The sequence below is a fragment of the Cyprinus carpio genome, chromosome A21 (assembly GCF_018340385.1).
Source record: "Cyprinus carpio isolate SPL01 chromosome A21, ASM1834038v1, whole genome shotgun sequence".
NCBI classification, from domain to species: Eukaryota; Metazoa; Chordata; class Actinopteri; order Cypriniformes; family Cyprinidae; genus Cyprinus; species Cyprinus carpio.
This window is the reverse complement of record NC_056592.1, coordinates 21779157-21806512: the sequence shown is the minus strand read 5'-3', so window position 1 is coordinate 21806512 and position 27356 is coordinate 21779157. Positions and strand designations below refer to the sequence as shown.

Genomic DNA, 27356 nt, shown 5'->3' with positions numbered 1-27356 from the left:
ATTATTAGTTGCACATGATGGACTGGCGTTCCTAATCAGGAAACAACAGTGTTTATGTGTCAGTAGGCTGTATGAAGGAGGGCGGAGCGGCTTGAGTAAATCTCCGCTGGCCATCTGCTTTGACAGCTCGGTGACATTGGATTGAGTGACAAATCCACAGCAGCTGCGTCACTGTCCAGCCTGCCCTTCCCTCAGACACAGGCCTTCATCTTCCAGATCCATCTGATCTTACACAACAAGGGAGGAGAAGTGTCTCAGCACTAGTATGTAATGCATCCTAACATGCATGAAATACACGACTGGAGACTTTGAGCTTTGAACGCGTCACGTGATCCGTTCTGGATGGATGTGCAGAAGGAGAGCGATTCAAGGTTAAACCGGGGGAGGAGGAGCATGCGTGTCACGTGACGCGCTATTCCTCTGGGAATTGGTGGATGGCTGATGGAGCAAAAGATAGACTGAGCGTCATAAGATAACACTTCATTCCCCCCCAAAACAAACAAACAAACTCAGATGTAAATCATAACCTCGTATTATTCCGTTTCTGGTAGCTACAAAAATAGTCTGTGAAAATTAATCTAAAACTAAAGATGTGATTTGTCATAAATGTGATTATCTTACAAGAATCAAAGCTGGTTTTATAAGTGGCTATGTTCGCACATGACGTTAGGAATCATCCAGCAGCATCTGCAGCCCTCATAGGTGCTCCCTCCTCCTCTTCCTCCTCATCACGGTGAGGGAGGAGACAGCAGACCTGTCGCTCATCCGCTCTCTCTCCGGCCGGTGAAGCAGCAGCATCTCTCCGTCGCCTGTGCGTCTCAGCTCGGCTCCATGCAGGACAGATGAACGCTGCGACATCTCTCTCTCTCTCATGACTGAGACATGCTCGCCTTCGCTTTAGTCGCTGGCTCTGTCTGGGTTGTACTAGGTGAGTTCTCCTCATGCTCGTTCTGCAGCGGAATATCACTCGGTCTGATGACGAAACACAGGCTGAAAGAGTCGGACATTATGAGATGCTCATTAATGAAAATCATTTGCGGGTCTCGACGCATTAAGGACCTCGGCAGCGTGACTTATCGGTCATGTCTTTAATATAACCTGTAGAAACGCAGTTCTGTTGATATTCGCCTCTGATTTAACGTTCACGAGCGTTTTCGTGTAGAGGAGGCGCGTGAGTTGCTGACGGGGATGGTTTTGCGTTATGCGGCACACAGAGCTGAAAATCTCGTGCGTCGCGTTACAGCGTGTGAATGACTTTCTGTGCGCTCGAGTGATGTGGGACAGTGACTCGGGACACTTTGAGTCGTATATATGAGTTCTGCATTTTGTGGGGCATGGTTTAAAACGGCTGGTTTGCCGGTATCCTGCTTCATTGAACTACGCAGAGGCCGGTGACGTCACGGCGAGCGCCGCACCTGATTGGCAGGAGCTGTCCAGCGAGGGGTTCTGAAACGTCACTGCATCCGGCCGAGTGGAAAGCGCACTGCTTAGGGCACTGCACAGCTCACTTTACTACGCTCTCTGCAGCCTGTTTCAGGTTTCAGTGTTTGCAGAATCCATGACATGCTCTGCTACAGGAACTTCTCACAATAATTTCTCCCTTTTATGAGTTTCAGTTCAAAGTGGTCAATACGTGCAGGGTTGCACCTTCTGATCTTACTTAAAACTTTTAAAGGGAAGATGTTCTTTACAGTGTAACCTTCACCTCATGCATTTTTCATAGCCATGTGCTATCGAACAGCACATGGACACCCAAAGCTCACCGTGTCCAACCCGAGTCCTCAGCTGCCATGTGCTGCGTATGAATTATGCATTGAGTCCGGTTGGACCTAATCTTTCACCCCGTCCTCTATAATTTAAAGATTTAGACTTACTATGTGACACACTGCAGTAACTTGAAGTTGCTACCTTTTAAAGGAATAATTCGTCCAAAAAAAAAGAGAGAATTTGTCATCATTTATTCTTCCTGAAGTTGTTATAAAGTTTCTTTACTCTGCTGAACACAAAAGAAGATATGTTAAAGGATGTTGGTAACCAAACAGTTGATGGTAGCCATTGACTGCCATAGTATGGAAGAAATGCTGTGAAAGTCAATGGCTACCAGCAAGTGTTTGGTTACCAACATTCTTCAACACATTTTTAACTTGAATAAAACCAGTTAACTTAGAAGTTACCATTTTTCAGTGCAGGTTTGATAGACAGCTTTGCATTGACTTTAATTAGTGTACAGGACAAGCAAACTTGCAAGATCTCAATCCATATTAGATCAGTAAGCATACTGAAAGAAATAAAAAACATTATCCAGTATCATAAGAGATTTATCTTTAATCACAAGACAACCGAAAGTAAGTCTTGGGAATCTCTCACAGTCTGTTGCTCAATCGTCACTTCTGCTTTACAGCAGGGCACAGAAAGCTGGCCATTTATAGGAACTTTAGAGAAGCACTGAGATCCTCTTTTGGCAGCAGTCACGTGTGTCTACATGTCGGACGGTTTAACCACAGCACATCTCACTGGGTTTTGCGGAGTGTTGAATAGGGAAGATTGATTTTTATGATTGTGTGGACAACAGAAATGCTGCTTAGTGAGCAGAATAAACCTGCTGAGTGAATAGGGCGTCTCGTGCAGCACATGCCAGCTGGGTTAGTTGGTTAGGGCTTGTGTGAGGCTGGAAGCGCTAGTCGTTTTGATTACTCTCACGCTGGTAATGATGTGCACTTCTGGTTTCATTCAATGTGGTTTAATATGAATATGAATTAGTGTTCCTGTGGCTCAATGGTAGAGCATTGCATTCGCAGCGCTAAAGGTTATGGGTACCATTCCCAGGGAACACACATACTGGTTAACAATGGTTACATTGAGAAAAATCAAGGCAACAACTGCATGTGTTGCCCTATAGAGCTGTTTGTACCTGATTTAACCAATACATTGAGTTGTGTTTGTATAAATGAGTGTATTTAGATTCAGCGATGTAGATGTGTATAAATGTGCATGGCAGAGTGTGTTTGATTTTTAATGTGTTCTGTATCTCTCAGCCGGTGTGTCTGTGAGCTGTAAGCTAAGACTGTGTATCATGTAGTCAAGGGTAGACAGAGAGCAGTGGATTATGGGATGGAGGGAGGGGTTGAGCGGAGCCGCATCTGCTGAGGGTGGTGTGATACGGTGGCCGCGAGGTTCAGCGTTTTGATAATCACAGCCTGACTAACAGCACACCGCGAGCGGCTGGCCAGTGTGTGTGTGACACTGCGCTGCTTCTCTCATTAAATGAACGATCAGTGATTCTCAACTGGTTTTGCATCAGTTTTACAACACAAACTCAAAAATGTGAAGGAAACAAAAAATGCCCTTAGATTCAGTAACTGTGGTGCATTAATATTAACAGCTCAAACCCATCAGTGTGCATGTGTGTGTGTGTGTGTGTGTGTGTGTATGAGAGAGAGAGCATGTGTGTGTGTGTGTGTGTATGTATGAGAGAGAGAGCATGTGTGTGTGTGTGTGTGTGTGTGTGTGAAAGTGGCAACCTGTTTCTAACCCATGAAAATGACTTTTGTTGGTGTAAATTAGTGCATTAGGTTGATTGAGTGATGCTAATAAAACTAGCTCCTTTAGATGTTAGTATTTTAGGTTCATATTTCTGTCAGCGTACAGTTATGTCTCATTAGTTAACCTAAACTAGTAGTGAGCAATATATTTTTACAGTACTTGTTCATAATATTTGTTAATGTTATTTAATAAAATTGTGAAGTGTTTGTTCATGCTATAGTTCACATTAAAATGGTATTAGGAAATGTTGCAGTTAACGTTAACTGAGATTCATAAATGCTGTAGAAGTATTTTAACTAATGAAACCTTATTGTCTTAAGTCTTATCTAATTATTAATTGTGCAATTACACTGATCTAAGTTTTTATGAGTTAAATCAGGTAGAAAAAATAGTTCTTTAAGGCAACAGTGCAGAGGAAGAAATATCTTCAGGAAGTCAGTACATGTGAGGAGGGAAAGGTGGACAGACTTTAAATAGCCAGTGGAAAGCAAGGGTTACTCCTGTCCATCTGTTTTCTGGACTAATAGGCCGTAATCTCCTGTGACAGCGCAAGCTAATTGCTAGTGATGCCTTTGTGGGGTGGGGTGGGGAGGCGGAGCCTTTCTCTCCTGATCCCGCCTTCAAGATGCACAGCAGCCAATCGTCACTGTTCACAAGCTATATGAGGATCTGAACGTCCATTTGTGTGACATACATGAAGAAGGTCATCTAAAGACTAGAGCTCAGATACAATGCATGTGACGGTACTTGAACAAATTCATAAAATAATAAAGTTTTATCACCCAGAGGGAGACACAGTGCTATTAAATGACAACACAAACACAGTAGATTCTTGAAAAGATTCGATCAGTCAGTCTGTTTGTTATTATTCAGCTTGGCCTGGCTGTTCCAGCTGATTGTGGGATTAATTATCCAGTGTCAAGTGTTTAATAGTAGTCTTCTCTCAGTGTCATTGCTTTGGTAGTGTGTCTCTCTCACACTGGACTTTAGACCAACTCTCATTTGTTACAGCCAAATTGATTCTTTCTCAAATTATATTTATATTTAAACAAACAAACAAAAAAAAAAACATCTTTTCCCAAAGATAAAATACAGTCATGCAAAAAAAAGATGACCATACCATACTTAATCATTGTAGACTTTTAGACTTTAATTTCACCAGAAATAAATCTAAATTAGCTATAAAATGAAAGTAGAATTTTTCACTGGAGATAAAACTGCATGAGAAACACTACTGTTACAGTATGTAATGCCATACAGATCCTCATCATAAATGTTCAAATGCAGTCTTTGAATATGCATCAACTACATGAAATGGTTGGTCAGAATAAGAATATATTATCTTGAATATCCTGCAGACGGTCTATATTTAGTGCTGATGATCCCCTGATAATCTAGAGTGTATAAATGAACACTTGTGCATTAGGAGACCGTCTGCAAGTCCATGCATCAGATAATGTCTGTCGATTCCCAGGAGACATTAGTCAGTCTAGATCAGTGTTTCCCAAACCTCTCCATGAAGTACCCCCAGCACTGCACATTTGAAGGTCTTCCTCATCTATCACAACTGATTCAACTCATCAGCTCATTAGTGGAGACTGCAGGACCAGAAGTGGCTGTGTCAGATATAGGAAGACATACAAAACATGCAGTGCTGGGGGACCACTGGTAAGTGGTTTGTGAATAAGTCTGCCAACATAACTACAGTATTACAGTGGTTTGTTTCTTATGTGCAGTTATTTATGAGTGCATTTGAAGTACATTGAGTAAATTCAATCACCGTCATGAAGAAGCTTAAAATATATAGACTTTAAAAGGCTTCACAAATGAAACATCAGCAGTTCTGTTTCTGGAAACAACCAAAAGAGCCATATGTATTAGTGACAAGTATAAGCATTACTGGTAACACTTTAGTTTAGGGACCAAATATCACTATTATACATGCATATTACTAACATATTGGCTGTTTATTAGTACTTATTAAGCACATATTAATGCATGACCATATTCCAAGATCCCTGAACCCGACCCAAAACCTAAACACATCACTATAAGCAGCCATCAGGAGTTTATTGAGGGAAAACTCTTAGTGAATATGTGTTCCCTCATCTAAAGTGCACTTGTCTTTTTCTCCTCTGTTGTGTATAAACAACACTTATTATGGAGATGGCGTTTTAAGATGAAGACGGTCTCCTGAGATTCCTCAAATGAGAAATGAATTCTAGGATGAATTAGGCAAGACAAATGATAAATATGCTTTAAGAATTAAAATAGTTAAGTGTCATTACAAATCTGTTATTTTATCCAGTATTTGTGTGAACTGAGCAAAAGTCTGTCTGTGTAGAACCTTGAGAAAAAAGAAGTGCTCTTAACTGCACCGAATGAGTGCTTGTAGTGTAAATCTTAACAGTATATTCTTAAAAACTGTACTTGCACTTAATATAATATAAATGAAATAAAAGGCCTCGAGTGCCTTAAAGAGAGACTCTATCATGTTCACTTTTAAAATGTGCACTTAACAATAATGTAAAATTTACTTTAAAGTACAATTTAAATCATTATGGTTAAATAATCTTTAGTCGTGCTTTAAAGAAGTGCACATGTGTTGCTAAAGCACACGTTTTCACGAATCACACGGGGAGCACGGGAACAGAGGAGCGAGGAGTAAAGTAAACCCAAAGTCTGTAATGCAAACAAAACAGAGAACAAAGGAACACGAGACACACTGAGAACATGAAATGACGTTTAACAACGAGGGGCAAACTTTAACAGGAAAAAAACAAACATGGGCGTAAACATTAAACTGGAGCAGGTGGGGGAGACATGGAACAGATTCTGACACATGTAGAGTTCTTGAAAATAAATAAACTTTAAATTCAAAAAATTCAATCTATTTAAATTCATGACAAATATTTGATATTAAAGTGAATATTTTTTAAATGTACTAAATTGCAGCTTCATCATTACAAATGTGTCAATTTATTTAAATTCATGACAAATAGGTTTCAGTAGGAATGACATTAAAGTGTATTTTAGCTTGTAAGTACATTCAGCAGCACTTGAGCCATTTAAAAAAAAAATACACAAAGATGTGCTTAAGTCCTACTTAAGTGGGTCAAAAACAGTCTTAAGTTCAACTAATCGCATTTGAGATGAATTTCAACTAAAACAGATTTTCATTCATTGTAAACTAAGCCCATCACAACTGAGTTCTGAGGCAAGATGAGTGCCGTCTTATAAGCGTCTGGACTTCACTGGGTCTCAGAACGCAGCTCCATTCATCCATTGCTCTTCTAGACACTTGAAATCATTTCATTCACTCCATTTATCAAAGAAAAGATCTCAGCTAATGTGTGAAAACAATCTGCTGTATGAAAATCTGCAGTAGAAGCACATGTAGAGCTCTGTGTTTTTAGATCCAGCAGTGATTGGTCAAATCAGACAGAGCGGACGTCTGAATCCTCCACGAGTTACTCTGATCATACTCTCAAAAGTCCCCAGATTCACAGCAGTGTTTATGTGATAGATACTGTATATTCAGAGATTGTGGACTCGCGGGTCACAGAGATGACAGCTAGAAATCGAGTTCATGTTGAATTAACATCAAGACGTTTTTAGGAGTGTTTAGAAATCAAGTCCACAAATGAAGCACAGAATCAATGCAATTCAAGTTTATTTGTATAGGGCTTTTTATGATACAAATCATTGCAAAGCAACTTTACAGAAAAATAAGTTTCTACAATATTAAGTAGTAGCTTATCAGTGATGACTGTCAGTTTATGTGCATACGGCAGAAATGTTCAGAAAAATCAATTAAAGACGTAATCAAACAGACAATGAACGCTATTAACAGCAATTATTACAGTTTTTTACAGACGCTAGGACACATTTCTCAATACTTAGGTCACTTTTGCAAAACTCTTCACACAGTTCTCCTAACCAACTTTCAGCTTGGCAAAGCAGTTCATTTCACATTCAAAATGCACTACAACTACCAAAACACTTTATTCAGGTCTCAAATCAACTCATTCTTCCAGAACACTAGCAAAGATTGACAGACGACAAACACACTTTGTCTCCCACAAAACAATGACCTAAAAAACACTAACAACATGTAGCATTATACAGTGTTTTCTTGTGTAAAACAAGGACACATCTCTGTTTATAATTCACTGCAATATATGTTACTGGAATGAATCAGACATGATGCAGAATGGACAGAAGTTTGTTAATTTTTTTTTTTTTTGCACTGAGTAATTCCAAAATACAAGAATTTGTATACACACCATCCACTGATACAGACACAATAGTAATGCTAATCTACTCGGTCTTCTCCATTTGGCCACAGGTTCTCATCCACATCACATCTTATGTCATCTAGAGCAATACACCTAGGAGAGAATCTTCTGGCATGCCTGATCCATCCCTGGCGATCTTCTGCTGATATGTCCAGGCATCCAGCATTCATTGCGTCCAGGAGGGACATTTGATCATGTGGATGGTCATATTTATAATTGTTTTTATAGCATTTAATTTTAAGATTTAAAATATATTTCATTAAAATATTACTGTAGAAATGTAGCAGATTGCTGTCTTATTCAGTTTTGTATTATGTTATTGTTTTGAACATCAGTTTAACAGTTTTGGAAACAGTATGTAAGCATGTGCAAATTGGCCCATATGTACAAAGAGTTTTGGCAGTTGTTGTGTCTGAGTGAGAAAAGAATTCATGAAATTTGAGAGATGTAGTCATTGAATGCATTTTGTGCCAAAGCAATGATAATTGATCCTCAGTTTAGCCCACATAGACTTCTGTTGTGCTCACTGTGTGAAGAGTTCTGCAAAAGTGACCGAAGTATTGAGAAATGTGTCCTAGCGTCTGTAAAAACTGTATATGATGCAATCAAACTTATAGCAAAATTTGGTAGTTCTGTATGTTGTTTTGGGGTTAGCATCATCTGAGGTGCTCTGGATCAGTGGAGCTCAGACTGGGTTAATCAGTGTTTAGACACTGTTCAGAGATCAGCAGACACACAGATCTTCTGTGCTGTGAGTGGGTTTGCATGAGTTCATCATGCTGAGATTGAAATGATTTCACTGGCTGCAGATTAAACTCTGGATAGATGCCACATAAAGCACGAGATACAGTCAGATTCAGCACGTCGTCACGAGACTCTCGGAGAACAGCTCTTTATACTTCATTTTTATACTAAATTACACTGTAAGAAGTGGCCAATTGTTTTTTGCAAACAAAATATTGTTGTTATAAATGAATGTATTTAATAATATTTTGGACTCGAATAAAACCAGTTCATTTCATTGTTACCCTTCTTTCAGTGTATAGGGTATATATAATTATATATACACTATATACTGTTTTGGGGGCAATAAGATTTAAATTAATTTATTAATTTTGTTCATTTATTTATACCGACAACACTAATAATTGTGGGTTAAATCAGCCCAGCTGACAAAAATATGCTCAAAGAAAGTTTTGCTAACAAACTTTATTCAAAAATGTCCAGTTTATTTTATGTATTTAGAATGTTCTGGTTACACAAACATTAGATGAATATTCCATTCTAATATTTTTAAATGTTATGAGAATGTTACATCTGAATGTTATTTAAAAATGTTTCCTCTCAATATTATGAGGACATAAAACAAATATTAAAAATATTATAAGAGTATTTCATAAACATAATTGTAAGAATATTTTATCCTAACATTTACATAACTTAAAAAAAAAAAAAAAAAAAAAAGTTCCCTGTTAGCTGGGAGGGAGAAATAGCTGTGTGAGGTGAGAGCTGCAGGTTAACATTTTATAGAGTGAAGAGGACCTTAGTGAGAACAGGATGTGGGCGTCGGTTAGTGTGAGTGTGTGGGTGGGTGAGTGAGTGTGTGTGTGTGTATGTGTGTGTGTGTGTGTGTGTGTGTTTGTGTGTGTACACATTCAGGCGCATTCTGTGACTCTGGGCTTTCAGATTTATCTTTACACACACATGATCATGCATGTTGGATCTGGTCTAATCTGTGTGTGTGTGTGTGTGTGTGTGTGTCAGAGCTCAGCTCCACGTTTATGGAGAAGATGCAGTCTCGGGATCTGCTGCTGGGTCTTCAGCTGCCTGAGCTGGATGATCTGGGTCAGTTCCTCCGCTCTCTGCCCACCTCCACACTGCTGGGTCTGGGCGCCCTGACCGCTGTACTGGCCTACTGGATCTCCACTCGACCGCGGCCCATCACGCCACCCTGCGACCTCCGGCTCCAGTCACAGGAAGTGCAGGTAGGCCACAGATCAGGTGTTCAGCGCTGACCAATCAAATGTGTGACGATAATCATCCTGCCAGTCAATCAGACAAACCTCTGGCTCTCGAGCAGGGGCCCGGGACCCTCTGAGGAGCCGCAAGGCTTTACATTCTAACAAGACAAAACAAGGTTTAAATAAATTTTACTTCAGCTAGTTGCCAATGAAACATTTCTCATTTGAATTTAGTTAAACTTGATGTACTAAAATTACTAAAAAAAAAAAAAAACACCTAATAAAAATTTGTTTAAAAATTTAACTAAAAACAAACACTGACCTAACCCTAACCCTAACTGAAAACATAAATAAAAACTAATTCAATATATTAACTATAGTTATATCTAAATGATACTAAAATAATACTGGTAAAAAAATAATAAAACTAGAAAAGTAATGTTAATTCATTAGTAATAGAAAGTGTAAACCATGTAGAACATACAGTTACTGGGGTTATGAAATGTAATTATTTCTAATTATTATAAATATTTTATTGATTTCTTTTGATATATTGCATAGTTTCTGTAAATAAAAAGTCTGAAAATGAGCAGCTTTGACATTATAGCAGAAATATTATAAATATATATATTTTTTGTTTTTGACGGTAAATAGCTTTGGAGTCATAAAGCTTGAGAAGCGCTGATCTAAAGGCTTCTGCTCACATGACCAATACTTAGTTATTAATCGTGATGAAGTGTTCATCACACGCTCCTCCTTCACTAGTGTGCAAAAGTGTCCCATGATGCACCTGATGAATGTGCAGTGAGCAGAGCTGATATAAACTTACACCGAAGAGAGTTTTCATGAGTGTCACATATATGTGACTTAGTTTTCAACATTACGCTTTTATCACTTCAATGATAAATCCTCAAATTAAATGTGAGTTCAGGTTCACGCTGTCTTGTGATGATCTGTCCTTTGTGTTCAAATCTGGCTCAGACCTGAGATTTTTGCATAAGCAAAACATTTGTGGCAGCTGGCCTAAAAACAATATGATCATCACCATATATATATATATATATATATGTATATAAAATCCAATACTCTCTTTTCAAATGCGATTCAGGGGAAGATAATATTTCCTGCAATGTAGTCCTTTTGAAAGCTCTCCACATGCAGCAAGGGTTTGGTTTTAAACAATGGCATTATGGTCGCAGATAAAAGCCCTGAAGCTTTCTTAACACGAATGCAAACACGAATGCAAACACGAATGCAAACATGAATGCAAACATGAATGCAAACAAGTACTACACAACCAGTCCAACAATGCATCTTTCATACGGTTAATGAAATGGGATTTAGAGAAGAGCGTCCTTCTCTTTTCCAGATGGAAGATGGCGCTCGAAGGTCCATGATGGGCGACAGCTCCACGCTGCTCTCGCACTACCACGAGGACGCCAAGACCATGTACGAGGTGTTTCAGCGAGGTCTGCACATCACCGGTGAGCGTCGAATGCACGTACTGCCACATGATTTATACTGGTGCATGGCATACGCCACACGTGTGAACCCTGAGTCGTGCAAATCACGTGATGAACAAACAGCAGACAGATGTCGTGATTGAGCGACTGTCCACATTTGGACACACCATTGACTTTATCTGAGCAGTTGAGTTATACACAGAGGTGTGTTAAAACATGTTTGGCATAAATTAATATAGTTATTAATAATGCTCTAGAATTTCAATCACTTACAGTATAAAAAAACTGTTGTTGTAATGATATTTCACAGTATAGTATTTTTGATCGTGTAAAAACAGCTTTGGTGAAAACACTAAAATAATCGTAATCATTCCAATCTTTTGGTTGGTAATGATCTGCATGAGAAGAGAGATGTAGACGTGTTTGAGATGATCTTCAGACTGGATGAGTGTGAAGATCTGACGTCTCTCTGGTGTTTCTGAGCAGGTGACGGACCCTTTTTAGGCTCCAGACTCCCCAATCAACCCTACAAATGGCTGTCCTACAGAGAGGTGAGTGTCAGTCCCATCACAAGTAGACGAGCGAGACACATTCCCCCGTTTACACCCGCTGTTTCTCTTACCAACACGGGTGCGTGGATGGGCTTCTTCTCATCTTTTGTTCTAATATTGCGAAATAATCTCTCACAATTTATTCATGTGAAAGGAGACAACAGAAAGCACTACGGAGAGCAGCAGCTCTGAAAGCCTGCGCTTTGACTGCAAACAGAACATTGAAATTTTTACATTTTATTTACCTTCAAACCAAACTTACGATTTCAGATTCAGGGAACAGTAATTAAACGACACTAACTAATAATGCAATTACATCAGAAGTAACTGTGAATAAGTAATCATTTACTTTTTCAAGGGAACAGTAATTAAACGACAGTAATGGATGGCTTGGTAATGCACTCCACTGATGCGGATGGTTGCATGTGTATGTGCGTCCTGCAGGTGTCCAGCAGGGCGGAGCACTTGGGCTCTGGTTTGCTGTCTCAGGGATGTCAGCCCAATCCGGATCAGTTCATCGGGGTGTTTGCTCAGAACAGGCCTGAGGTAAAACACCAAACACCGAAACATGAAGCTGCCAGAAGCAGTGAACAGAAACTCATGAGCTCCTCCTTCTTCTTCATGGTTTGCAGTGGATCATCTCTGAGCTGGCGTGCTACACGTACTCCATGGTGGTGGTGCCGCTGTATGACACTCTGGGACCCGACGCCATCCGCTATATCATCAACACAGGTGAGGCTCCACCGTCACCCCATACATTCATTTCTGAACTCCTCCCAATAAAGATAACAAAAGTCAAAACACAATAACCATCACATCACCACAAAACAAGATCAATTCAAGTCAAGTCACTTTTATTGTCACATCACCACAGCACATGTGCCTTGGTGAGTGAAATTCTTGGATTTTTTAAAAAGCTTGTGTCTATCGTGGACAGTTATACAAACAACATCCAACCACTAGGACAACAAAATAACAAGTAAAACAAACGAAAAACTGCAAAGTCTACTCGGAGCTCGCAACACTCTTGCCACAAAATCTGAATGGGCCAATTCTTAATAAAACGAATAAAGTACATAACGTGAAGAACTTTTAAATATTACAAATAACCTCTATCTATAACACGGATGTTGAAGGTTCTTTGTGGAACCATACAGATGTCAATAATGTTGCTGTCCCTCTTTGACGGTGAACATTTGATTTTTCAGCTGAGATCTCCACAGTGATCTGTGATAAAGCACAGAAAGCCGCGGTGCTCCTGGAGAACGTCCAGCGAGGAGAGACGCCGGGTCTGAAGATGATCATCCTCATGGATGCCTTTGACACTCAGCTCCTGGAAGAAGCTCAGAAATGCAGCGTTCACATCCGGGCCCTCAGAGATGTGGAGGTGAGATGTGTTCAGCTTCACTGTACTGAAAAGAGCGTGCAGGAAAGTCACCTAAAGATCACAGAAAAGACAGAAAGGATGGGTTTTGGAGATCCTTTAATGGTTGGTAAGGAATGAGCTGGTTCTCCCATAATGCATCTCACGCTGAGTCCAGCAGAAGGATGTGGCTGATGGTTGAGGGAGGGTTGTTTTCCTCAGTAGTTTATCTGACGATCGCTCTGAGACAACATTCCTGAATGCAGTCTGATGGCAACAGGCCTGGGCTTGTTCCATCGGCTCTTTATAATTAACGGCATTCACATTAAACACGCTGGAGAAAACATGAAAATGCAGAATGAATCATGTGGGCCTATTTTGAGGCTTGACTAACGTCTCAGGAAGTTGTTTGTTGATGTCTTGATGTTGTTTTTAGGCTCTGGGTCGAGAGCACTACAGGAAACCTGTGGTAAGTGTGCAACTAGTGTCTCACCGGCACTTTTTAATCACAGAACACATTGTGCTTGTCAAAGCTGACACACGTTTGAGAGATGTGAGACTGCAAGCAATAAATTCCTTGGAAAATTTCTTCAAAAAACATCCTTTAAAATGTGATATATATAAAACCATACACTGTATAAAGGGGCAGCCTACGATTTCTACCTGATTTAACCCCCAGCGTTAACAGACCATTGCATAGTGAATAGTGTTTCAGTGTTTAAATCTGTGCAGTTCACTGAGATGGACGTGTGTTCATATGTTCCTGTAGCCTCCCGGAGCAGATGATCTGTCCATCGTCTGCTTCACCAGCGGAACCACAGGTGAGCTCTGTTCTCTTCTGTCACACTGGAAAACCTGTACATGTTCCCTGAAAGAGCCGGTTTAACCCACTTAAATGAGTTTTGTTGGTGTAAATGAATGTTTTTAGGGTAATTCAAATGCTAAATGTTATTTCTGACTTGAATTAACCAGTTCATTTAGATGTCTCTAACATGCTTTAACCCAGTTCTGCATATGATGCTAGAACATATATTTTGCTTTGAAAAGATATAAAGGATATTTTTATCTTTTTTTTCTTATGAATGTATGCGAGCAGGAACACATACAGTATCAGTGTTTTGTTGTGTTTGTATGCTGTCACAAATTTCCACCAAATCTTGCTGCTTTAAATTTTTTAAGTATAATTGAATTGGCTGTAAAGTCATTTCAACTCATTTTTTAAATCTTCTTTACTGTTTGTTTGGGATATGATAGCAGAATCCTGAATTTCCCACAATGCAATGGGCCTGACTTGACTTACATTTCCAGTGCAGTGAATGAACTTGAGATTTTAACATCTCCTCTTTGATTTCTGAAATCCAATTTTTATTTTGAGTTGTTTATGAGAGGTTCATAATAGGTAGTTAATAAATACTTAGCTGGTATTTGATAGTCCAGTTAGCCACTGCTGGCAAATGCTACGTATCTATCAGCACATATATATATATATATGAATGCATACTCACAATATCAGTCAAATAAAACAGAATGTAGTACAAGTCCGAAATGAGCAGCTCCTTCAGGGGAGTGTGAGTAGATCACCTGCTGTACGCACACACACAGCACATGCACAGCTGGAAGTGTGTGTGTGTGTGTGTGTGTGTGTGTATGGCACACTCCTCAAATAGTTCATAATCCTCACACATATAACTGTCCATTCTCATGCTTCTCTCAGGAGTCCTGATGCTCCCTTCCTCCCTTCCTGTCATTGTGTTTATCTCAAGAGTGCTAAAGAATTCAGAGTATTTTCAGAAGACCTGAAGGGAGTGAATGAGGAAGAATTACTGATCTCTCACTTCTGTCTGAATGTAATTCCACACTTTTAAAACAAAACGTTCAGTGTTGAAGATGTTGAAGCTCAATGAAATACATTTTTGAACCTAAAAATATATTTAGTTCTGTCATGACTCTAGAAGGGATTGGCATGGTTATGTACATAACAATGTTAATGTATTTGGTCTTGGCGGAATAGATCTGCTACACTGCTGCTATGGCAGAGCAAGTACCGAGACTTTCTACTGCCAATACATCCACAACATACTGCTGTGAGCTTGTAAGAAATATTGCTGCTGCAAATATAACATACATACAAAGCAGGAATACAAAACATAGAAGGAACAATACATGCCAAAACAAGAACAAAACACCTCCCAACAAGCAGATCTATCGCCAAGACACATATACTGCTGCCGCTCCGCAGAGCCATGTGAACCACGTGTATTACTATCTATGTGAGCCTGGGCTACCACGGCGACTGGCTTAACAGTAGTTGGCTATGACTATGTGAGCCTGGGCTACCACGCCAACCATCTTAACAGTAGTTGGCTATGACTATGTGAGCCTGGGCTACCACGCCGACCATCTTAACAATAGTGGGCTATGACTATGTGAGCCTGGGCTGCCACGCCGACCATCTTAACAATAGTGGGCTATGACTATGTGAGCCTTGGCTACCACGCCGATTGGCTTAACCCTAGTGGTCTATGGCTATGTGAGCCTTGGCTACCACGCCGATTGGCTTAACAATAGTGGGCTTATGACTATATGAGCCTGAGCTACCACGCCCGACCGCCTTAACAACAATGACCTATTAATACTTGACCACCACCCACAACGCCTTAACTCTACTCAATAGTTGGCTATGACTATGTGAGCCTGGGCTACCATGCTGACCGGCTTAACTCTAATTAGACGCGCACTATGTGTAAGGTGTAATTAACAAAATGGATATACGTTGCAATCCGATATATAAGACCCCAGCACCCTCCTGAGCAAAATTTCTGAAGCAAGCTGCACTGCTACGGCAAGCTCTAGTCATATATTTGAATGTTGAGCAGCGGGCTCATTGGTTACCAATACAGGAGAGAACCAATCAGCTGTGTCATGTGATAATGATGTCATTACGTCAGATTGAGTTAGACCTATCAGACTGCGTCATCAGAGTTTCATGCAAGAACTCTGTATTTTTAACCTTTAAGTACCAAAATACATTTTATGTTTTTGTGGGGTAAAAAAAAAAATAATAAAAAAAAATAAAAACATTTCCAATCTTGATTGCAGTAAATTATAAACTGGTGGAAATGAGACTGCTTGTATTAAATATTATTTTTATATATTTTTATATTAATTTTAATATTTTTATATAGGTACTGTATATTGTATATTTTATTTTTAAAGTATGTTCTAGCTGATTTTTATTCAAATGTGTTCACACATGTTGTATACAACAAATAAAATTTTGCTTGGAATGTGAGGTGAAATATACTGAGGGCAAATATATTTTCAAAAATATACCAAAATACCAAATGGCCGAAACAGCAAATATGTTTATGTAAATATATCTTTAAGTATATTTTAGCAAATATATTTTGCCCATTTTTAAATTCATATTTTTTGCCGTATGGGCCTGTTATATCTGTAATGCCTTAGAGCAAGATTTTAAGGTCAAGTGGCTTTTATCTATTAGAGAGTCACTTCATTACATTCACTAAAATTAGCGTGACTCTTGTGTGTGTTTGTCCTTCAGGAAACCCTAAGGGAGTGATGCTGACCCATGGGAACGTCGTGGCCGACTTCAGTGGCTTCTTGAAAGTAACAGATGTGAGTGTTTTGTGTTCGTATCCCCTCTGCAGAGTGTTGACTGGTTCTTATCAGACTTACCACAGCATTTTTTATTTGTGCCGCTGCAGAAGGTGATCTTTCCAAACCAAGATGACATTCTCATTTCCTTCCTGCCTCTTGCTCACATGTTCGAGAGGCTGATTGAGGTGAGACACGTGTGAGAAAACATCTGCCTGTGTTTCCTGTGACATATTCTGATGCAGTAGCTCAGCTTGGCTCATTCAGAGCTCAAACACAAACACACACACACACACACACACACACACACACACACACACACACACACACACACACACACACACACCCTCCAGCACAAACTTTAGCTCTGCTGGATCAGTTACAGTTTGGATCTGTGTCAGCAGTGAACATTATTAAGGGCATGAAACCACACCCACGAGCACACCAAAACATGCACTTCCTCTTTCTCAGACGCTTCAGTCCTTATATGACCTGCTGATCTCTATCTCTTAAAGGAGCCACCGGTTTTTTTCCTTAATGCAGTTGAAACAGAACAGCCTATCGACTCTATCATGACGCTGTGATTCTGTTAAAGGGATAGTTCACCCAAAAATAAAAATTTGATGTTTATCTGCTTACCCCCAGGGCATCCAAAATGTAGGTGACTTTGTTTCTTCAGTAGAACACAAACTGAGACTTTTAACTCAAACCGTTGCAGTCTGTCAGTCTTGTTTGTGTTCTACTGAAGAAACAAAGTCACCTACATCTTGGATGCCCTGGGGGTAAGCAGATAAACATCAAATTTTAATTTTTAGGTGAACTATCCCTTTAACGTGAAAACTGCACTGTGATGAAACACATTTTTTATGAATAGTCAAGTCACAGATTTCTCTGTAGTGCTTTAAACAATATAGACGCATTCACAGCAGCTTCATAGCTAACAGGGAAGGTTCAAAACAGTCTTAAAATAATGTTTATGGAACATTGATTTCTTACAGCATTATTTTATCATTAATAATAATACTGGTAATGTTAAAAGGAAATGTTCTTAAAATATAAAAAATGGGTGATTTAAACATTGAAAGAACATTCAAATGTAACGTTCTCATAACATTTTTAAAGTGATAGAATGTAATCTTTGCATAACTAATTAAAAAAACTGGACGTTAAGAACATTGTAAAAGATATTCAGAAGTAACATTTTCATAACTTAATAGAATAAATGTAAGCAAAATGTTCCAAGAATGCATTTTTGTTAGCTGGATTCACAGTAATAAACAGGAAAATATTAATATTTTATATATATTAATGTTGCACAAATCATCCATTATGAAACTTAAATTTCAGTCTGAATTTTGTTCTCATCTCATATTGTCAGTCAGTACAGTCAAATATTTCTGAGTATTTCTGGTCACTAACAGTCTGCTGTTCTTGATCTCCAGGCGGTGGTTATCTGCCACGGCGGGAGGATTGGGTTTTTCCAAGGCGATATCCGTCTGCTTCCGGATGACATGAAGGCTCTCCGGCCCACAATATTTCCAGTGGTGCCTCGACTCCTGAACCGCATGTATGACAAGGTGAGAGCCTGACCGCTTTCTGTGGGATTCGGGATATGAACGTCGTCCACCAACTGACTGATTCACAAACACATTATTTACTAAAGAGTAATAATACACAGTCACTCAGGTTGCTATTTGCTTGCTTGCTATTGCTCAGTTCAGTTCCATAACTCTGTACAGTTCATAAGTTGAACATACATACTGTATATCCTGTGTTTTGAATGAAGTGTTTGCTTTTGCTAGATATGTGTGATGTTTTGCATGTTGTGTGTGTGTTTTGTGGTTTTGTGTGTAGGATTTTGAGAAATGGAGCCATAGGTTCAAAAACTGTGTGTAAGCATTTTTAAAAAACTGTAACTAGTTAATTTACATGTTACCATTTTTAGTTTACTGTTTTTATTGTGGTCTTCCTGGCAAATGACAAACAGCAGATGTGCAGAGCTCTGACCTTTATAGAATGTTTTTGATAATATTTGCTGTTTATTTTGTTGAATGGTCCCCATGAACAAATATTTATAATAACATGAGTATTACAACGTCAACATGATTTATGCTGTTTACTGTTCCTGTGTCCCTGTAAACCAAATGGTTTAAAAAAACAAACTAAATTGTGTTTTTTTTTTTTTTTTTTTTTTTTGAGAATCTAAAAAAAGCCTGTAGTCTTGTGTGAGGGGTAGGTTTAGGTGTAGGATTAGTGTAAGGGGATAGAAAACACAGTGTTTGAGACAAGGGAGTGAGTGTTGTGTTAAGGGTGCTTATGAGAAACTCCTGTTAAATCTGATACTGACGCCTGATTTGTTCACGTTCACGTAGCTGCACGAACAAATGGCGCACCTGTAATGAGGGCTCCTAAAAACCATGAAACAAATATGAGACCCAAGGCACAAGATATACGAGACCCTCTCCATTAATCTAGGGGATCAGGTAATTTAAGCTGACGGGCAGGGACGTCCAGGTTATAAAATCTGGAGAAGGTAGAAGGTGAAGACCAACCAGCTGCTGTGCAAATATCATCAAATGAAACTCCGCTGCACTGAGCCCACGAGGAGGTCTTTCCACTGGTGGAGTGGGCCCTCACTCCGATAGGACACTGTAGGCCTGCTGAGGCGTAAGACAGGGCTATAGCATCAACTATCCAGTGAGATTGTGACTGATGCACACAAAGAGCTGCTCTGAACAACATACACTCTTAAGAGCCTGAACTGGCCAGTTGATTGGGACTCTGTTCAGCCTCTGAAATTGAAAGAGCTAGAAGGGTAATGACTTGTGCTCTGAACGTGGAGAGCTCTTTCAGCACATAGCCGTGTCTCGGTTTGAGGATGATTCTACAGTCATTAGGCCCAAACTCAAGGCATGAGGCACTGATTAACAGTGCATGCAGGTCGCCCACTCGCTTGACCAATGCTAAAAGGAGGGCGATCTTAAGCATCAGGGGCCGTAAATGGGCCGACTGGAGCAGCTCAAAGGGAGGGCCCTCTAGGGCAGAGAGGACTATGGATGAGTCCCAGGTCAGCACAGTATGAGGACAAGGCGGGTTCAGCTCTGATGCAGCGGTGGTTTACCTTGAGATGAAAGCATCCCAGATGCCAAATGTGGGGTGGTACATGGGCTTTTCCAGGCAATAAGCAGTGCTGCAGGAAATGTGTTCTTTGTGATCACTCCAGGGGAGAAGGCGCTGAAGAGGAGCATCTTCCCACTGCCAGGGCTCCTCCACGGTGAGCAGCAGGCTTCAAGCTTCCTGCTTCTTTCTTTAGAGTTCAGTGAGGAGATGATCCTCGTGCTGAAGAAGAAACTTCTGACAAATGGCGCTCAGAGCTGACTTATATAGCAGGTGGCTCCACCTCATTTTGGTGGGCTGATGCACCATTTGTTAGTGCAGCCACACGAAAGTGAACAAATCCGGCTCCAGTATCAGAGTGAAGAGGAGTTTCTCATAAGCGTCTTCGACACAGCGGGAGAGACAGTTTGATAGGGAAACGATTAGGCCTCTGGAATGAACCCATAAAACATGTGTGTGTGGCAGTTTGAGCACATTCGTCTATGTTGTCGCTCAGATCTTCAGTCAGGCCAACACCTCGCTCAAGCGCTGGCTGCTGAACTTCGCGGCTAAGAGGAAAGGGCTGGAGGTGTGCCGCGGCGTGATCCGCAGCGATAGTGTATGGGACAAGATCTTCTTCCACAAGATCCAGGTGCGTGAAGCAGCTCCAGTGAGACATGAAGCTGCAGCCGTGCTGATGTCTGACCGATCATGTGATCTCCTCACAGGCCAGTCTGGGCGGCAGGTTACGGATGATCATCACCGGAGCGGCTCCCGCTTCCCCGATCGTCCTGGACTTCCTGAGAGCGGCGCTCGGCTGTCAGGTGAGATCCCATGCTGCCGGCCACAGCTGCTGGTGCTTAGCGCTGGTGTTTTCTCACAAGGCCGGTGCTCTGTGTGCAGGTGTACGAGGCGTACGGTCAGACGGAGTGCACCGCCGGATGCACCTTCACCACCCCTGGAGACTGGACGGCCGGTGAGACTCCAGACACAGCTTCTCATGAACTCCATCACATAATCAATCACACCTGGCACATGCTCTGATACATTTAAACAACATTTTTATATTGGTCTAATAAAATTTTGGTTCCGTTTTGTTCAGTTTGTCTAAAAGCAAATAACACTCCTCGAAGAATAAAATAAAAAGAAATATTATTATTACACACACTGGATCGCTTTACTGACCACATAAACTACACTGTAAATACTGCGAACCTACATCTGTTACCTCAAAGAGCTATTTTAACTGATTTAACCATAAAGCATAGTTTTGTTGGTATAAACTGATTTATATATGTTGGTTCAGTGATAAATAGTATTTATAACTTGGGAAAAACAAAACAAAAACAGGTAATTTAAAACCAAATGAATAAAACCCACAATGCACTGAAAAATGCCTATAATTTAATAGTTTTTTTTTTTCTGATGTTGTTTTGTTGGTACAAAACAGAAAATATGATGTATATTTTAAAAGGCAATCACTTTATACACTACAGAAGTTGCCTTTATTTACAGTAAGTAATCTAAATTAAACAGTGACTAACAAAATATGTTTTATTGATATTAAATCCAGTTTTAAGGTTTAAACGAAACCAGGAACTAATTTAACAAATTGGAGTATGATTTATTTCAGTTTGGTGTTATTATAAGGTTTAACAAAAACCATAAGGAAGAAAAATGTGCACTGCATCGCTGCAATCCTACAAGCTAAAGGTTTGTTTTAATTTGAATTTCTGTTTATAATTTTTCATATAACACCAGTTCACATGTCAGAGTTCAGCAAACCTGAATTTTGGAGCACAGTGAGCTTGTTTTTCCTTGTCTCCAGCAGGACCCAAGTGTAGTGTGCTGGACCGACCGGTCAGACATACGCCTTTAATAATCTAGATTATATCCTCCAGATGTGCACTCAGTCCAGCTGAACAGGGTGCAGCAGTATGAAGTAACTGTGTGAAACAGATGGTTCAGAGTCTGTACCCATGGTGCCAGCAAACACAGGCAACTGTATGGAAAGCTCTCCCTCTGCTGGCTGGTTTCTACATAACATTTGATTTTGCTCTCAGTAGTGAGGTGTTTTATAGTCTGTCCTCTCTGTTTTTCAGTCATTACCTCCTTTAAACATTCATTTGCAGAATAATCTGTAACTCACACTGTATTTATGTTTTTGAGAACATGGAAACAGCTGAAATACACCAGATAATACATGATATCACTCTTTGTCTAGGGGATTGTTTTATATGTATATAGAGTTTCATGAGGAGATTCTGCAGAAAACTGGACATAGGGACAACATGCTATATAGCATGCTAACTTCACGTGTTGCTATAGAAAGCACACAACAAAGGAGTAGAATTAACAAAGAGTTTCTTATAATAATTCCACAAGGAGGAAAACACTGGAGAATAACATGAAATCAACATCAATACCAGACAAAGGCTTCAATAACAGATCAGTGAGCGCAGGGAGAAGCAGAACAAGTGTGGAGCTAATTAACAGCTGAGGAAACAGATTAACAAGAGAACACAGAAACTGAACCAAAACAGAACTAAACATGATAATTGTGATGAAGTTATTCAGGTCTTTTGTCCACGTTCTCCTTCTGTGTGTTTCTGCAGGCCATGTAGGCGCTCCGCTGCCCTGTAATCTCATTAAACTGCTGGATGTGGCTGAGAAGAACTACTTTGCTGCTAAAGGAGAGGGAGAGGTTTGTTAAAACTATCTGAGCAAGGAGAAATCCTCTCAAAAGCTACTTCACACTGGGGAAAGAGAAAAGTAAAAAATCTTTTAAATCTACTTACATTTGCAGAAATGTAGCACTGCATCAGTGTCTCATCAATGGATGCTCTGCAGTGAATGGGTGCCGTCAGAATGAAAGTCCAAACAGCTGATAAAAACATCACAATAATCCACAAAGTAATCCACAGCACTCCAGTCCATCAGTTAACATCTGGAGAAGACAAAAGATGAAACAAATCCAGCATTAAGATGTTTTTAACTCAAATACATAGAGTCTATAATCCATAATAACACTTCCTCCAGTGAAAAAGTGTTCTGGTGTGAATCAGGAGAGAAATCTGCACAGATCAAGCAGTGTTTAAACAGCTCTAAACAAATATGTGTCTGGATTTTGATGTGAGAGACAACAGGAGATGCACTTTTTCACTGGAGGAAGTGTTATTATGGATTATAGACTCTATGTATTTGAGTTAAAAACGTCTTAATGCTGGATGTGTTTCATCTTCTGTCTTCTCCAGATGTTCACTGATGGACTGGAGTGCTGTGGATTACTTGTGGATTATTGTGATGTTTTTATCATTTGTTTGGACTCTCATTCTGACGGCACCCATTCACTGCAGAGCATCCAATTCTTATACACTGATGAACTACTACATTTATACAAAACTGATAAAGAAACAAACTCATCATCATAACAAACAAACTAAGAAAGAACACATTTACAGCACGTGTTCATGTTTGGCTGAACTATTGCTTTCACACCATTATGCATCTGTCTTTAAGCGGTAACTGTGACAAAGGACGAAAAAACTCCATATGATGGTCTCCATAAGAGTTTTCGTTCACCAAACAAACTAATAACATTCAAAATAAAACATCTCCCATGTTGTTTCTTTCTTGATTCAGATTTGTGTGAAAGGCCCAAACGTCTTCAAGGGTTATCTGAAAGATCCTGTGAGGACGGCTGAGACGCTGGACGCAGACGGATGGCTTCACACTGGAGACATTGGCAAATGGCTGCCGGTATGTCGGCCTTTTCATGAAGACCATGATGAACGTGACCTTCCCTTTGCCACTAGATATCTGTATCCTGTGTCAACATGATGTTGTGACGTTATGATCTATCCAGATAGAAATCTGACAGATATTGCTTGACTTGAGATCTTGTGCTTCAAGAAACATTAACACCAGCACTGAGTAGACTTAAACCAACCCAAAACCATAGAGAGATGAAGTGATGGCTTCTTTCAAGAACATTGCACATTTTGGACCATCCATGTCACTCAGACAGCTAAGTGATGGCTTCTTTCATTTGTTCCCATCAGAACGGCACGCTGAAGATCATCGACAGGAAGAAGCACATCTTCAAGTTAGCTCAAGGTGAATATATTTCCCCGGAGAAGATCGAGAGCATCTACATCCGCAGTGAACCTGTGTCTCAGCTCTACGTCCACGGAGACAGCCTGCAGGTCAGTGGCTCACGTTATTAGTGCGTCACGAGAGTTAGCAGCGCTGCGGTTCATAACGCCGGATGATTGTGTGTGCAGTCGTGTCTGGTGGGTATCATCGTCCCGGATCCAGAGGTTTTACCCTCGTGGGCTCAGAAGAAAGGCTTCGGGGGATGCTATGACGAGCTGTGTGGAAATAAAGTAAGGCTCACCCTGAACACTTGTGGCACAGATGTGTTGCTCTCACCACGCTAGCGTTTGTTGACCGTTGTCTCTTTCACATCTGAAGAAATTAAGAAAGCCATTCTGGATGATATGGTGCGCTTGGGAAAAGCTAGTGGCCTCCATTCATTCGAACAGGTGCGTTTGCAACAGACTAATAATAAGATTACTGCACATTCTTGTGTTCAGTGGAAAGAGCAAATTCATTGGTTCTCAAAACCATGATCAGCAATGCAACGGCAAGACAGAGGTGTAATGACATCAATAATTGTGCAGAAGTCATATAAACACGTGTATACTCGTCTAAAGTGGAACATTGCATCATTCCATTGTTTTTATATACAGCTAGTTCTAAATATTATATTTTAACCCTAAACCACACACTCACTCTAACAGAAACTTTAAAAACTTTATTTATTTATACCATTTTCACAAACGAAGATGTCCCAGAAAAAGTTTTGGGAGATTTTGTCAGGTTTAAATCACTTCTGGGTGCAAATTTGTCCTCAGCAAAATATTTTAAAATAAATGAAATGTTTAGTTTTTTTCCCCCTCTAACATCGTAGTATTTCAACAGGCTTTACATGTTTTACTTCAAAGAGTTTTCATGTAAAATACCTGAGATTGTGGTTTTTCTGCATTGACATAAATTAAGGCTCAACATAAAGCCCGAGTTATTAAATGCCCTGGAAACTATGCAAAAATCATGATCATTTTTTGGAGGACAGTTTTCTAATGGCGCAGCAGCAGAAAGCTCTCAGCATCTCGTGTGCTGTGTCAGATCTCTCCATAACCCTAAATAAGATGATGCTGTAATTATTCCCTCACCAGTAAAGCTCACAGTAACTGAAGTCTGTGTTCACTGGCCACACATTGCTGTTGTTATTATTATAATATGCTTGATCCAGTGTAGTTATTATGGGCCAAAACAAGCAGATTGCAGTTCGGTGCCAGAAGTTGCACATTTAAAATAGTCAAGAATCAAATGCCTACACTCTTAAAATAAACATTTTTCACAGCAGTGCCACAGAAGAAATTTTTGGTTCCCCTTTTAGTGAACAGTTCTTAAAATAACTATTTTCCCCTGAGTGTGAATATTTTAGTCATCTAAAGACCACTTTTCCATTATAGAACCATTTTCCATGATGCGGTTCATGCCAACACAGAGTGAGCATGTAGAGTCCTGCTTGACTTAATAATCCACAATGATTTCTTTGACTCCTGCCAGGTTAAAGACATCCACATCCATAAAGAAATGTTCTCCATACAAAACGGATTGCTGACCCCCACTTTAAAAGCCAAGAGACCGGAGCTGAAGGAGTATTTCAAGACGGAAATCGAGCAGCTGTACAGCAACATCTCCATGTAATCGCTCGTCTCCAGCAGATGAGGACGGTCCATCATTCCTTCACTATTTGTTCTTCTTCATTGAAAACTAGCTGGCACTAAACGCTCGGAACGAGCCACGGGCACGAGACCAAGCATGAGCTTTACTCGCTATAAGAGTATTTAAACGAGTAATTCCCCTTTGGCTGTGAATGTCAACAGTTGGTGTGCCTTTAGAAATGTGGCAGAGCTGCAACCAAATCGAGTCGTCCTCCGAAAGCGGAAGTGGTTCCAGCTAGCATGCATGCTTCATTCGTTCTCCGGTGGGCCGAGGAGGGCAAAGGTCATCCGTGTCCATTCACCTTTCCTTTAGGGGTCTGAAGGGAATTCGATTGGCAAAGCCAGCACATTTTTGGCTAAAAGCCATGCATGCTGTGTGCCGGCGCTCCATGTTTGACATTCCCAGGCCCTTTGAGACATTTTGCATATAAACCTCATGACCATAGGATGCTTGTCTAGGTAGTAAAGGTCTACAAATGTGGCTCCCTTGATCAAAGTGAGCACGTCACACAATCTTGGCCCGACTCGACGGATCAACTAGCTTTTCAGTTCCTTTCCATCCCAAAGTATTTCAATCGTAGCATACTTGTTGAAGAAATTTAGATGTGAAACTATTTAAGCAATGGTTTGAAGTGTAGAGAAACCAATAAGATTTGAATCTGCTCTTGAATGACATCAGAACTTTATCTTTGTGTTTCATGAAGGGATATGAATGGGGACGAATCTGCAGAGATGTTCATTTATTCTCGGTTACTTTAGCTTTTGTTTTATGGCATTCAAACACACTGTATTTCACCTGCCCCCTTTCAGTCTGCCTGGTCAGCCTCTATTGTGTTTTTGTCTGTTTGCTAGAATGTTGTTGACTTGTTAGCTAATTTAATGATCAGGGTTGTTCTATTACTCGTTTATTTATTGCTATCAGAGGTTATTCTCCATTTGGATGCTCTTTATGCTTACAGATCAACACAAGTGTAGATTCCTCCTAATTTCGGTCAGACTGAAGAATAATGCCCAACGTCTGTCTTCACGTCATTCAGACGTCTTCAGAGTCTCTCAGCCAAACAGCTATTAGACAGTCAGAACATGTGAGCCTTACACATTTTGCATTATGTTAAAATTTGAAGATAAAAGCAAGAGGTTTTCCCCCAGTTTAGACCAACAGTTTGTTGTTTGTGTTTTGGTTATTGAACCCGTTCACTTGCATCTTTTCCTGATAATAAAGTCTTTTATGTGCATGTACATCTCTGCATATACACAAAAATAGTGATGAGTGTGTGCAAAACATGTAAAAATAAAGAAAAATTCTTTGTAATTCTATTGTTATTCTTTTGGTCTATATATATATATATATATGATGCCTTCTCGCTCAAATCATAGACATGACTGTTGAATATATTGATCTGACCGTTAACGGTTTGCTATTTCCATATATGATCGATCATCATCTCTCGATGAGGTGCTTATCAATCACTGTCCATAGCCGACTGTCCTCCTGTCGTCCAGCTGGAAGAATCAGATTACTTTCTTCTAGGAAGTTACAAACGTCTCGGACCGCAGGCAGGAAACAGGATGGATGCACTGAGACTTTTCATCTTTTAATAAAAACAGCTTGATTTTATCCACACTGCGTCCCCATCCATCATGACTATATGGTGAGTTGTTTGTTCCCAT

The 27356-nt window shown here is 40.0% G+C and overlaps 1 protein-coding gene across 1 annotated transcript; it reads left to right on the top strand.

The window, feature by feature from the left end:
- The first annotated feature begins 450 nt into the window (after nucleotides 1-450).
- LOC109078244 (long-chain-fatty-acid--CoA ligase 6-like) lies at nucleotides 451-26997 on the top strand. The gene is made up of 21 exons (XM_042711323.1): nucleotides 451-928; nucleotides 9606-9826; nucleotides 11172-11286; nucleotides 11752-11816; nucleotides 12261-12362; nucleotides 12449-12548; nucleotides 13025-13203; nucleotides 13616-13648; nucleotides 13949-14000; nucleotides 16745-16818; nucleotides 16908-16985; nucleotides 18240-18374; nucleotides 20411-20545; nucleotides 20622-20717; nucleotides 20797-20869; nucleotides 22509-22597; nucleotides 23536-23652; nucleotides 23955-24098; nucleotides 24177-24278; nucleotides 24366-24437; nucleotides 25528-26997. The coding sequence occupies exons 1-21, from the start codon at nucleotides 883-885 to the stop codon at nucleotides 25666-25668; spliced, it is 2169 nt and encodes a 722-aa protein (XP_042567257.1). The 5' UTR covers nucleotides 451-882; the 3' UTR covers nucleotides 25669-26997.
- The last annotated feature ends 359 nt before the right edge of the window (nucleotides 26998-27356 follow it).

Bases quoted from the DNA above. Each gene is read 5' to 3' on its own strand.
- LOC109078244 (XM_042711323.1), top strand. From the start codon at position 883: ATGCTCGCCTTCGCTTTAGTCGCTGGCTCTGTCTGGGTTGTACTAG. The intron at 9,827-11,171 runs GTAGGCCACAGA...TCTCTTTTCCAG, and splicing joins TCCAGTCACAGGAAGTGCAG to ATGGAAGATGGCGCTCGAAG. The intron at 24,099-24,176 runs GTCAGTGGCTCA...TTGTGTGTGCAG, and splicing joins TCCACGGAGACAGCCTGCAG to TCGTGTCTGGTGGGTATCAT.